This window comes from Macaca fascicularis, chromosome 12, assembly GCF_037993035.2.
Source record: "Macaca fascicularis isolate 582-1 chromosome 12, T2T-MFA8v1.1".
NCBI classification, from domain to species: Eukaryota; Metazoa; Chordata; class Mammalia; order Primates; family Cercopithecidae; genus Macaca; species Macaca fascicularis.
This window is the reverse complement of record NC_088386.1, coordinates 82,206,286-82,221,055: the sequence shown is the minus strand read 5'-3', so window position 1 is coordinate 82,221,055 and position 14,770 is coordinate 82,206,286. Positions and strand designations below refer to the sequence as shown.

Here is a 14,770-nt window from a genome sequence, read left to right as displayed (position 1 = left end):
GACACATAAATTTTAAATGAAACAACTCAGTTAAATACTCAAATAGGCTATTGTTATTATAAAACTACAATTGTCTTATTAACTTTACAAAGGAGTCTGTTAAAAATGGCGAATTTACAATTCATCAAAAAGAAGCAACAAATAAATTCTCTCAGCAAGTACTATTTCTGTCATATATGACTTGTTTTAATATATTAGAAAGAAATTTAAAGAGAGAACACATGTTAATAAGTCCTAAAGACCAAAACTTTTATTTAACATCATGAATAAAACTTCAGGAGTTAGAATGCCTCCATTTGAATCTCTGAACAGCAAGTTACAAGCGAATGACTTTGGGCAAGTTATTTTGCATCTCAGTGCCTTGGTGTTTTCACCTACAAAATGAGAATAATACAATATGCTTGACTTGTGAGGATTAAATGAGCGAATACAAATCAAGTCACCTTGAGGAATGCCCAGAACACAGTAAGCATATCTTAAAAGCTAGCTATTATTATTATCACTGCACAAATAATCGCTCTCTTCAATTTCAATTACTGAAATGTAACATAACCAAAGTACTCATTAACAATTTGAAACTGTATATTCTGTATGTTTTTAAAAATCCTAATCTATTTCACATAAAATATTTTTCTGCTTAGAAGACCATAAGCAGATAAAAGCAAATATACCACAATTCCAAAAATGAGTAAATTTTGGTTTTACCTACCCAAATAACTGTCATCAAAAATAGCTTGTGCAGTCCGAGTTGCTAATTGGTTATTATACTTGATGCTGTAAACATTGGGGTCATATTTAGATACGATTTCTGCCACTTGATCCGAAATAAGCTGACCTAAAAAGAAGTATATAGATGTGTATATATATATAAAATAAATAACCTTCTAATGGGATCTTTATGATTTTATGATGCAGATAATGTACCTGCATGAAAGAAAACAATATTAGATATTAGTGCTTCTAATTATTAGCCTTACATAATTCTCCTTGATCATACTCAATTTGAAAATGGATATTCTTAACTTAAAATTATTTCTGTTTAAGCCAGTACTTAAAATCAGTCTCCGTTAATAAAAATTTAAGAAAACAGGATTTGTCTTAAACCACTAGAAAGCAATGTTAAATATATGGAAAAATGAAATCAAAGGCTATCACCCAACTAATCCATTAAAACATGAAAAATTTACTGACACAATACTGTTACCTTTATCATCAGAATGACTGCTTCAATTGATATCTTTTTAACTAGTAATATAAACATCTTTAGGAAACAACCTGAATGGAGAGTTCACCTTTGTTCACAACCTTGTTATTAAGCATACAAGAAATCTAGATGACTACACAAAAATCAGCTTGCCCTCCATGCCAAGAAAGGATAGCTGGTTTATTAAATGTTATCTCCACAATATGGATACCATAATCTCTTATCATTCCTGCTGTTTTAGAAAGAAATGTGTAACAGCTAACATTTTCAGTCCTGTTCCCATCTGTTCAGTCACAGAGATTGAATCTACAGGACAGAAACACTTTCTCTGTCTTTATCACTACTTTATCATCTGGGCTTAAGCACTACCAAGAACATATGAAATTCAATAAACATTTCCTGAATCGAAGAACAGAGGAAAATTCATTATATCTTCTGAATAAAACATTATTCTTTTCCCCATTCTAACAACTACAATTCTGAGATCTGTGGAAAAATTCATTCTAACGTACTTATCCAGGGTGACATCTGCTGATTTTAATGTTATTAAAACAAAATACTATCTGCCAATTCACTGAGTCTGCTAGCTATATATTACATAAAACTTGTAATAAAATTTTAATAAATATATTAATAGTACCTCTCTGTCCTAATTTATTACTGTGTCCTAATTATTGCACATTCCTATTTATATTATTCTTATTTATGCAATACCTATGGCATTAAAAAAAAATTCATACATGTTCACAGCTATATCTCTTAAAAAGACAGAGTTAACAAGTAGTCCTAACTGAGAATCACAAAATTTAGTTTCCTTGACAGTTTTGGTTCCCAGGCATCCGCATCAGATACTTCCTTCCCCTCCACTGAATGACATAGTCAGCAATAAAGAAGAAAAATAAATCTGTATTTCTATACCTAACTAAAAAGTATTAATATCCCCTATTTTCTCATATGTACTTTAGAACTGCTATTTTTGTTGAAAAACAGTAAAACTCAATTATAATTTTTTAAAATCATTTTATTTCCCAATAGATGTATAATCCATAGAAATTCCAATTTTTCAGTTTTGCTATGTTTTAGAAAGAGACAGGGATCACATTCTGATCCCTGTCTGTGATGCCTGAATTTTCTCTTTTTTTATTCCCTCCTTTGCCTTCTCTTTCAACATTTTACTTATTCCTATTTTTCATTCCTTCTTATTCTCCTTCCATCCTGTCACCCTCCAGCAAATCTCCTTCTTTAGCTTCCCTCTCCACAAGACAAAAGCAAGCATCAGTTTTTCTACAAAGAAGCAATTCAGGAAAGCATAGTGTACAATACAAGAGTAAAATTTGAAACTTTCAAATCAATATAGTCAAAGGATTTCTAATTCTTCCGAACACTGACAATGCTTGAATAACAGAATGCTAATACAAAATAGTTCAACTTATAAATAGTACTTTTTAGCAGAAACTAAACATGTCAATATATTAATGAGATAAATAACTGTATATCTCTAATGATACACAAAGAAAGCAAATATTTAGTTATCTATTTTCAAACTGTCAGCAATAATCTGTTGTACATATGTTCGAATGACAATTTAATTAGGCCTCCCAGAATGACTGAAGAATAATATAATAATGTATCTTTATATCAATGCCAGTTTAACATTTTTTAAAAACCTAATAAGGTTCTCTAATTTTATTTTATATATATTTTTTGAGACAGAGTGTCTCTCTGTTGCCCAGACTGGAGTACAGTGGTATGATCTTGCCTCACTACAACTTCCTCCTCCTGGGTTCAAGTGATTCTCTTGCCTCAGCCTCCTGAGTAGCTGGGATTACAGGCCCACACCACCATGTCCAGCTAATGTGTGTATTTTTAGTAGAGACGGGGTTTCACCATGTTGGCCAGGTTGGTCTCTAACTCCTGACCTCAGGTGATCGCCTACCTTGGTCTCCCAAAGTGCGGGGATTACAGGCGTGGGCCACCACACCTGGCTTTATTTTTTTATGTTTTATTTTTTTGGCAGAGACAGGGTCTCACTTTGCTGCCCAGGCTGGTTGTGAACTCCTGGCTTCAAGCGAGCCTTCCGCCTCAGCTTCCCAAAGTGCTGGCATTACAGGCATGAGCCAGGGCACCCAGAAAAGATCTTCAATTTTTAGGATGTCCCCAACACCTAGAGATCATTCTCAATATCAGTAATAAGAAAATAATCACTTAAATATCCTAACGAGCAACTTCAAAATACTTTCAAAACCTGCAACTTTTAGAATGCCACAGTTGGCCTATACAGATTGGTTTTGCACACTGCCTAATGATTGTATCATGGCCCCTAGAGTATAGATATGAAGAAGTATATATCACACACAATAAAAATAAATTACTTAAAATTACTATATATATTTACTTTTAAAATATATTTAACACAAAAGTATGTATTTACTCTTTAAATATTTAGTTTATTTTCTTCTAGGAATATACACACATTTAATATATATTATATATGTTACATTCTTTTAAAAAACACTGTGTAAAATGGAGTGTTTATATACTTTAATTGTTATTTCCATTTCTTTCTTTAAAATAATTTGTAAAATGTCATAGGCATACAATAAGCCAGGTGAATCAGTGACACATAGTCAATAATTGTAATTTAAAAAATATTAACCTACCTTGCCAATAAAAGCTACCAGGACCACCAAGAAGTACTCTGTCAGCCTAGATGGAATCACACAACAAAAAGGTATATATTTAAAGAACAAGTATCTCTCAAATGATAGAAATCAATGAAAAACATAAGATATATATGTATTTGTATATATGACTGACCAATACAGTAATGTATCTTTATATCATTACCAGGGTAATTAAGATGCTTTTTTTTTTCTTCTTCTTCGTATAAACAAGGTCTTCCCTCACCCAGGCTGTTCTCAAACTCCTGGCTTTAAGCAATCTTCCCAGCTCAGCCTCTTAAAGTGTTGAGTCTTATATGTACCTGTCTATCTGTCTGTCTGTCTGTCTATCTATCTATCTATCTAATCTATATTAAGGCAAACAAAATCATAAATCTCAAATTCATCTAACTCAGTTTCAGTGGTTTTCACTGTATCTTTTCTGAAACAAAATTTAAAAGAAAAGTTATAATGTATTCATTTAATATATGAAAATATACAACTTCTTGTGGATCTTGGCTGCTTCACATATTTGAAATGAGGTACTAATGCAATGTATTATCAGGTTACAATTTTTTAAAGTCACTTCTTAATTTTGTATATTAAATTTGTGACTATATATAGCAAATTTTCTTTCTATAATCACTGAAGAATTTTCTGCTAAAGGAAATACTTTTAGTGTCTCAGATCTAAACAGGAGTGAAGTTGAGAATAAAATTTTCAGGGTGTATTATACATATACAAATTATGCTTGCCTAGCATTTCTTACATTTAACTAACTAAAAGTGTCTAATTCTAGGTATATTGTGTTTGAGCACAATATTTTAGAAATCTCTTCTTGCTGGAGGTAAGATACATTTTTTTCCCCTCCAAATGTACATATAGCCCTTCCAAGTTTTCAACAGACTATCTTTTGCCTTGGCTATGTAAAAGACACTTCTAAGTCATCAGCCCTAAAAAGACACCCTTTTCTCAGAAATGTGTTTAAGAAGGTGAACACCTAATTTAGCAATGACTTTCACAGTATGAAAGTACTTTTGGGGTTATGGTTGTATAGGCATAAATACAGAAAAGATGGACATTATATATTTTAAAAATATATAATACCTATTTGGAAATGTATCATACAAGTTTAAACCTAATATTTATTAATATACTTTATCTCTGGCTTACTTACATTCTGAATTTTGAGTAATATAGTATGAAATTTAGAGTATTAAAAACAAATTACCTAGTTAGGAGAGTTAACTATAATTATCAGTACCTAGTCTAGAAAAAAATTAATAAAATACAAATACAGATAAAATATAATTTGTTTTAAAAAATTGAGACGAGGTCTTGCTCTGTTGCTCAGGCTGGAATGCAGTGGCATGAACATGGCTCAATGCAGCCTCACTCACTGCAGTTCAAGCAATCTTCATGCCTTAGCCTCCCAAAGAGCTGGGATCACAAGCACATGTCACCATGCCTGGCTAATTTTTAATTCTTTGTGGAGATGGTGTCCCACTATGTTGCTCGGGCTGGTCTCCTGGGCTCAAGTGATCCTCCTACCTCAGCCTCCCAAAGTGCTGGGACTACTGGCATGAGCCACTGCACCCAGCCTACAAATTTTTAAAATAAGAAAAATGCTTTATTAGTTCTTATGCATCATATTATTTCAATTTCAGTTGTTTTCATACATTTAAGGCACTTCTCTTTGCTCACATTTCTAAGAAAGCCTACATATAAGCTTTCTAAGGAAGGGCTACACACAATCAATCAACATATTTTTTAGATTTCTCTAGAAAGAATACTCTCAACTTGATATTCAAAATGTGCATACTTCCCCACCACCAAAATAAATAAACACACAAAAGAAAAGTAAATAAAGAAAAGTACTTCAGAAAATTTACCTTTGAACATTTAAATGGAATTCTTATTTTCAGAAAATAGATTAAAAATATTAATTCTGAAGAGAATATTAATTTAGTTAAAAATACATAGAGCCCTGCCTATGAGATTTCTTACAATTATTACACATTACATAAGTGAAGTCAGCTTCACTTAGTGCCTATAGGCACATAATAGATGGCAAACATGCATGTTTCCCAGCTTTTATGTAACTCTAATTTTGTAATGAAGCTCTCATTAACAGCTTTTGTAAGAAAAACAATTTTAATTAAAAATATAGAACTTTAATATGCTATAAATTCATATAACTGGAAATGTTAATATTAAGTCATAATAGTTACCTATCATTTACTGAGGAGATTGTCTACTTTCCTCCATTCCCAGAGTGATGGGGGATGTCTCCCTATTTCAAATAAGCAATGTTTACTAGGGAGGGAATAATATAAGACAAAGAATGTCAAAATGAATGGATCGTTTTATTAACTGTTTTCATTAAAGAGGTAACAGCTGTAAAGGAGCTGAGCGACCAGTTTATTTTTAACCACAGTTTAGTCAGTAAGGTAGGTCTGAATCTCTTTCAGTCTTAAATGAGAACTTACTTTAGTAAAATCAATGCTGAATCCTCCTTGACAAAATCCCTGTCCATCAGCATCAATATCTTCTAAAATAAAAAGATTGGAAATATACACAAACCCAAAACAAAGAACACAAAACAAAACATGAGAAAACCTGGTATCACTAGAATCATAAGATAATGTACTATTTTCTGAGAGTGGTCATTCACTCGGGCACTTAGTTATTACCACATTCCAAGAGAGTGAGTATGCATGTTTATTAGCACCATTTACTCAGATATGGAAACAAAGATTAAATACCTGAACCAGTCACCAGAGAACAAAGAAACCAACTAAAATGATAAATTTCAAACCCTTTTTTTATCCACAATCCACAAAAAGATTATAATTTATATCACAACCCAACACACATTGTGTGTATAAAACATATAGAGACAATTTAAAATCTTACGAAACAGTATTTGTATTATTGCATAGAATACACTCTAACATTTTCTATTTTATTTCATTCTATTTTTTTAGAAAAACTATTGCGGTTGTGACCTACTCCACTGATTCCATAAAACACTAACAAGTTGTGATCTGCAAGTTAAAAGTTTTGATCTGAAATTCCTTTCTTCCTATTACCCTAAGACCTTTGTTGTTATTAATAGCAGCAAAGAGATACATACATTCCTATACATTATAGCCAACAACAAAGATGAATAACATAGCTCAGAATTTCAGGAAATGGACAGACCAGAACTTAATGCTCTTCAAAAAGTAAAATATAAAGCTCTCCTCACACGTTTAGTATGGAGATCTAATTAAAGTAACCATCTTTTCATGACACTTTCGGGTATTTTCCAACCATAGTAGGCTCAATAGTTTTGCTCTCGTGTAGTTGTTCCCTTTTTAGTAGTTCTCACAGAAAGGGACTAATTCTGAGCAATTAGCCAATTAATTTAAATTAATTTTAATCATGAGCAATACAGTACCTAGAACACATGTAAGAATGAATCTGAACACTTCCCCCTTATTTTACTTTGAGGATAACAGAGAACAATGGAAAACACTATCCTTCAGTTATCAAAGATTTACTGTGGCCAATGTTACAAATACATTAAAAAGTTGTACTGTTACTTTATTTGCCACCCAAATACAGGAACCAAAAATATCTGTTTTCAGTCATAAGGACAAACTTCTAAGGACTTCTGCCAAATAATCCCATCAGAAATTTTGAACCCATTTTTAAAACCTGGAAACTGCCCAAAGATTACATATTTAATATCTAAATTTTTTTAAAGTTTTTTTTTTTTTTTTTTTTTTTTTTTTAAGAAAATAGCCTCAAGAGTATAATGCTAAACCAATGTAAATTTTTCTAACCAAAAGGGAGTGGGAAAATGTGGGGCTGGGGTTTCCAGCATCCAGTGAATCAGACTAAGGAATTCTGCTCTAACCTCAAGTTAGAGCAAGTCAGCTATTTATTTCCTTTATTCAAGTTGCATCTGGGGAACTATTTCAAGCTATTTATAAAGACATCCTTTTTTTGATTATCATACTGTACAATTATCTGCTTTATTTGGTTTCCCAGAATATCCAGTTAAAAAGCATGACTGTCCCTTAAAATTTTCTTAACAGGTATATATTAAACTGAGTGCTTTTGCCAATTTAAAGACTTCATGTTGAATATAAACTATTTTGGTGCAGGCTCTGGTACTTATTCCTACAGATGGTTAACACTTCTCCCACTTGTTAGGTCTGGTAATGACATTACAAATAGTAATATTATTGATTCTGATAGTAAGATCAGCTAGGGTTTATTAAGCCTTTACTCTGAGTCAGGTATTATGCTAAAGCATTTTACATGACATTATCTTTTTTAAGTCTTTACACCAATCCTGTGAGAGATACTATTATTACTCAATAATTTGTACAGATAATGGAACTGATGCTTAGGGAAATTAGGTAACTTGACCATGGCCAACCAACTAGTAAATAAGAGAGTGAGACTTGAACCCAGAAGTGCCTATACCACTACACTGCACTGTCTTAATAATATCTTTATCAATCCCTGAGTAATGACAAAGGGAAAGGAAAAGCCAACTAAAAGTCATTACTGAGAAAAATCTATGTTCAAATAATATTAGCATCAGAAGGCAGACAGAAGGAACAGAAGATTCAGTCTGATCATGGAGTTGAAAGGGTATTCGCATCATATGATTCGTGGCTAGGCAATTTAGAACAGAAGAACATCTGATCTACTGCATAATGTCCTTTGTCATTGCTCAGGAAATGATAAGCATATTGTTGATTTCAGACAGTGCAGTGTAGTGGTGTAGACACGTGTGGGGTCAGGTCTATACTCTTATTTACTAGCTGGTTGGCCATGGTGGAGTTACTTAATTTCCCTAAGTAACTTGGCTTTTTGTTTTTTGAGGTTGTTTTTTATGCTTTTCCTAAGAGTCGAGGTTTTATCATGCAGTTATGAAAAAGCTGAAAGCAAATGTAATCAGTAATAAGGTAAGTTAGTAACAGACAGTGAAATTCCTTATCCAGGATGTCCACATAAGTCAGGTTAAAAACAGAACAAACCAACTACCCAAACCACCAAAACAAACAAACAAAAAGAAAAAACCCAAAAGCAAACAAATAAACAAAACAACCCACAATCTGCCACCAAGACAAGCAAAGTTACTAAGAAGTTAGCAATGTAGTCCCACAAAACTGACACCACCTCATAAAACCAATTATTGGTTTGCATAATTTACTGAAGTATGAAACAGATAAAAAAAACACTAAATTTATATCTCTGAAGTTTTTCGTGTGAATTGGTGTTTTACCAATGATGAAACAAAGGCCCAGAGTGGTTAGGTGAATTACCCACAGCTATAGGTGGACTGTCAGCAGAAAATCAGAATATAACCCAGGTTCTGACTTCCACTCCTAAGTCTTCTTCTCTGAACAAGATGCCCTTCATAATTTAGGCCTATTATAGGTGGTTTAATATTTCAAAGGTTGAATCAAAAAGCATGTACAATAATCAAGGGTTACTGAAAGCGCCAGGCCTATTAGAAACAAAGGCATGCACTTTGCTTTTTTGTTTTTTGAGATTGTTCTTTAAGCTTCCCCTAAGATTTCAGGTTTTATTATTTAGATCAGGGTTCAGCAAACTTTTCCTGTAAAAAGCCGAACAGTAAATATTTTAGGCTCATAGTGTAGCAACTCAACTCTCAGAACTCTACTAGATCATTATAGATAACACATCAACAAATGGGTGTGGCTGTATTCCAATAAAACTTTATTCACAAAAAGAGGCCCACAAGCCACAGTTCATTGACCCGATTTGGATACCTTAGAGAATATAGCTTTAAATGACTTTATACTTTCTGTGCCTAAACCAAATAAGAGCATTCTTTGAACAAGGGAATCATCGTTAGAATGCATGTTTTCAGGAGATTTCCATGTATTCTTACATATCAGGAATTATTCAAACCTAGGTCATGAAAGCAGTAGGTATTCTTTATAGAAAAGCTGTGCTTAATACAGAAGCAACTGAAATGGAAAACATTTTCTATTGTGAATAATGTAGAGGAAAGGTTCTTTTGGAATAGACAAACTTAGGTTTAAATCCTCATTTGACCATTCAGAACTTCAACACTGACCTATTCTATATGTACCCTGAAAATAGTGAAAGTCAGTCATAGCAGCTACTTCTCTACACGTACTTGATGCTCCAGAGTGGGTGGCTTGCTCCTTTTGTTTACTCCTGTTTCTTTGCACCTCTTTCTGCCCAGAATATCCCTACTCTCAACCCCATGAGATATGGAAATAAAATTGCTTCAACTATGTGAATCTCAGTTCCCACATGCATCAAATTAAAATAAGGGTGTATTGTGTGTGTGTGTACATCATACAAGTAATAAGTAACAAACCTGGCATACAATGGTTAACTCATTCTTCATAGCTATTAAATTATCTTCTCAAATAGGAACATTTTTGCAATAAAGAAATTAAAAATACAAATTTAATCTTCAGATTCTCTACATACTACCAAAGATGACAGTACCATAACCAAAATACCAACATAAAGATGGCGGTACAGATGGCATCCAAGCCCTGAGGATAAAGCCTCAATTTCCCTCATCCTGTGCAGTGTATGCTTTCTAACCTAATTTTTTCTCTTTCCTAACAAACAATACGGATTTGGGCAGGTATCACTCTTTTAATGTTCACTTCCCACTTATAATAGGTAGGATCAAAGTGTTGGGCTAAGAAAATAAGTGTTTATTGAAATAATCTGCAGTTTCCTGTAGGTTTAACTACTTAGAATTTGAAGGACAAAACAGTCCCTTTGACCTGGTATCACATGTCACCTAACATGGACAAAACAAATATAGGAGTAAGAGTCTTACATGTTGTGCATTTGTTACTAATTTTCTCTAATAAACTATGTGGTGACCAGTGGAACACAAAAAATAATGGCCTAAGGGCTCTAGGCATAAACACTATACTACATTTCAGTAATCTATTTTTATGCTTCTGGTACAAGGAAGATCTAAAGTAGTAGCTAATTCAGCAAAGGGTAGCGGGGCACAAAAGGATTGGAATCTCCAAAGATAAGAGGATGTACAGATTTTGGAAAAGCATAATCAAAATTATAATTGCTTCAAGTCATCTTTAGTCATGATATTAATTCCTTTTGAAATTTCAAGTAATATTAGCAAAGAGCATAAAATCCTCTGGATCACCAAAAGGGGGTGGGCTTGGTAGCAGGTTAACAAAGAAACTCTGATTAAGAGCAGGAAAATTCAGAGTCAAGACCCCTGAGTTCAATGTTCATCTTCCTATATAAACTTTGGCTCTTTAAGACATAATATTTTTTACTTTCAACATCATTATTAGTATAAAGCAGGAGTTCTCAAACTTTGGTATCTATCAGAATTGCCTTGCAGAGTCTGTTAAAAATTCAGGTACCCAGGCCTGACCTAGAGATACTGAATCTTTAGTTGTAGGGTCCACATCTTCTCTATTAGAGAAGCTCAACTGAGCATCTTTTGACTATTAGTCATCAAAAATACAGGTTCTTAAAATCATATACGAATGAAGGAAGATGAAAATGAGTTCTTAGAAAAAGTAAACCTGTTTACTTCACATTTGTAATCTCTTTACCTTAGTAGGATTGTTTTCATTTTGTTCTCGTAATATGTCTATATGTTTTAATCACACATACACACACACACACATATTTTTAACAAACTAGGCTTCCCACCCCTCTTCTTAAAGGCTGGTACAATATCCTGTACATACGTGATCTGCATGGAGCATACTCAACAGTCTTTGTTCCATCTTGAAGAAAGCATGTTCCAACAGGCTCTCGCTCCTGTTTCAACTCAGTCCTCCAATGGTACAATGGGGCACAGGCCTAAAATCAAAGGTTTAGTCCATGACATAAAGATTTTCTAAAAATTTAGTGTTTCAGATGCTCTATACTACTTCAGAATATAACACCACTTTCTCTTTTTTTGAGATGGGGTCTCAGTCTGTTGCCCAGGCTGGAGTGCAGTGACATGATCATGGCTTACTGCAGCCTTGAACCCCTGAGCTCAAGTAATTGGCCTTACCCTCTTGAGTAGCATGCGGCATGGGACCACATGTGAATGCCACCATGCCTGGCTAATTTTCTAAAATTTTTTGTAGAAACAGGGTCTCACTATGTTTCCCAGGCTGGTCTCTAACTGAACTCAAGCAATCCTCCTGCCTCAGCCTCCCAACGTGCTAGTTGTGAGCTAACACACCCACCACACCTGGCCAACTTGCAAAGCATTCATAGAAATTAATCAAACCTATCCTATACCTTAAATTCCTTATCATAGTGGTAAATAAAGAATTTAAAAGAAGTCTTTGTCTCACATTATTTCGAAGGCCATATTTGTGGTCCAAATTTTTTTTCAAAATAGTTAGAAAAATTGTTATTTCAGGTAGTATATTTCTTGATGTAATATGCTATGCTAAAGGTAGAGACCAAATTAGGTTTTGAACTAAGTAACACTCATGCATATGGAATATATCCCCTAAATTATACAGCAAATAATTTATTAAGAGAGCAAAAGAATGTGCAGTATTTACTTTATTTACTTTCCAAAAAAACTGACCTTTTTGTTTTCAGCATTCTAGATTGAAATACCACGTATAGTAGCAGAGTAATGAATGCTTTAACAGCATAGTAATCTACCAAATGTGTAACAATTCATTTAGTGAAAAAGGTTTAATTGGTTTTCTGTAACACTTTTTGAAGCAAAGTGCTAACATAAGCACCGCAGAACATCAGCACTGACTTATTCTATATGTACCCTGAAAACAGTGAAAGTAGGTCATAGCAGCTACTTCTCTACATGTACTTGATGTTCCAGAGTGGGTAGTCTGCTCCTTTTGCTTACTCCTGCTTCTTTGCATTTCTTTCTGCCTAGAATATCTCCACTCTTAACCCAATCCTTCACCTCCAATTGCTGAAATGTGGCACATCCTTTAAAGTCTGCTGAAACTTCACCTCCTAAGTAAATCCTTCCCTATGCAGCATAATTAGATGAAAAATAAAGGCAATAATAAATACTATGTAAATAATTAAAATAGGTGGAGCGGTCTCTGAGGAAATTAAATGAAAGCTGAAATCTGAATGACAAAGGGCCAGCCAAGTAGAAATCATAAAGACAACTAATACAAGCAGAGGGAACACAAACACTAAGGTACTAACTGAAATGATTTGGAATGTGGAAGAGATAAAGACAAGCCTGGCTTTAGTATGTAAGATGGAGTGAGAGGAGACCAAAGACATAGCCAGTGACTTGTTTTTGGAGATGTTTTTAAGACAGTATGAGCTTTTCATACTTATTCAGACAGTGACAGAAAGCCACTTGACTGTTTTAATCAAGGTAAAATGCTCTGGTTCACTCTGGTCCTTCTTGCAGTTAGGGTAAGAGAAGCAGCAGCAGGATGAGAAGAGCCATTGCATTGGTCCAAGGAGGTAATGATGGTGGCTTGTTGCAGGGTAGAAATACTGGACATGTAGATCTACTGATAAATGTGAGATATATTTTTGAGACAGATTGTGAGTGCTCACTAGTGAATAGGGCGGAAAGCCAGGCCTCCTAATAAACTGGGAAATATATATATATACAAAAGATAGTTTTTTATTTGTTTTTCTTCTTTCATGGAAGGAAACAAGAGTCCTATTTTGGCCACGTTCATTTGGAAGCCAAATAGCTAGTCTGGAAATATGACTTAAAGGGTCCAGGGAGAATTAAAAGCTAGAGATATAGATTTGGGGATTATACTTACAGCCATAGGAGAGACTAGGAACCTCTAGGTAAAAGTTGTAGTTAGAAGAAGCAAAGGAAGCTAAATAGAGATCAAGGACACCCCAATATTTGGAAATTGAATGGAAGAGGAGCCATTAGAGGAGACTACCAAAGAGCAGCCTTAAGATAGGAGAAAAACCAGGAAAATACAGTTCACAGAAACCAAGAGAAGAAAAATTTAGTAAACAAAAAAGGGATGTTGACCATTCTGAATAATGCTGAGAGTGCAAGAAAGATAAAAATAAATACCAGCAGAGAAAACAAAACATAATGGTATGTATGTATGTACATATGTATAAATGCTAGTGGATTTCAGTGACCTGAAAGTCAATGGTGACATAGGAAAGGGAATGTGAAGTAAAGAACTGGGATGGCTACCATAGAAAACATTTCAGAAAGTGTTTGAGAAGAGGAGCAGAGGAATGGACAGCGGCATAGGGGGAGATGAGGTGAAGGAAGGTTGTTACTTCTTTTTCTTTGTTCTGTATCCCACTTCAACATCATGTTGTATTTTCAAAGAGAGGAAGTGGCCGGGCTCGGTGGCTCACGCCTGTAATCCCAGCACTTTGGGAGGCCGAGGTGGGCAGATCACCTGAGGTCAGGAGTTAGAGACCAGCCTGGTCAACATGGCGAAACGTTGTCTCTACTAAAAATACAAAAATTAGTCAGGCGTGGTGGCAGATGCCTGTAATCCCAGCTACTTGGGAGGCTGCAGCAGGAGAAATGCTTGACCCTGGGAGGTGGAGGTTGCAGTGAGCCGAGATAGCACCACTACACTCCAGCCTGGGCGACAGAGCAAGACTCCATCTCGCGGGGGGGGGGGGGGGGATAAAAAAAAAAAAGGAGAGAGAAAGAGAGGAAGTAGTAAAGCATTTGTTAACCAAAGCCACACTATTCCTATACTTGGCTGGGTGGAAATAAACTGATAGGAACTATCAAGTGGGGCAGGTAAAACAAAGTAGGAATGAGGGTGAAAAGAAGTGAAAGCCTGTTGAAGAAGGGCAAGAGAGATGGCCTCTTTGGACACAGTGGCCTTTGATCAGAGCTGTCTTATGTTGTTATACCCTGCACCCTTGAGCATACTGAATTCTACTATCAGCCTGA

At 34.5% G+C, this 14,770-nt stretch overlaps 1 protein-coding gene across 4 annotated transcripts in view; it reads right to left on the bottom strand.

Moving 5' to 3' along the window:
- The window catches only part of ITGAV (integrin subunit alpha V), a 91,320-nt gene that overhangs the window by 44,287 nt on the left and 32,263 nt on the right, over positions 1–14,770 (bottom strand). Inside the window, exons 4-7 of one of the 4 annotated variants that reach the window (XM_005573672.4) lie at positions 11,619–11,733; positions 6,354–6,415; positions 3,865–3,910; positions 710–835 (exon numbers count right to left, since the gene is read on the bottom strand). In XM_005573672.4, the coding sequence (XP_005573729.1) occupies positions 710–835; positions 3,865–3,910; positions 6,354–6,415; positions 11,619–11,733 (349 nt within the window). Of the gene's footprint in view, positions 1–709; positions 836–3,864; positions 3,911–6,095; positions 6,416–11,618; positions 11,734–14,770 lie in introns of those variants that run through there. The other 3 variants (XM_065525744.1, XM_074009565.1, XM_074009566.1) reach the window with 3 other exon arrangements.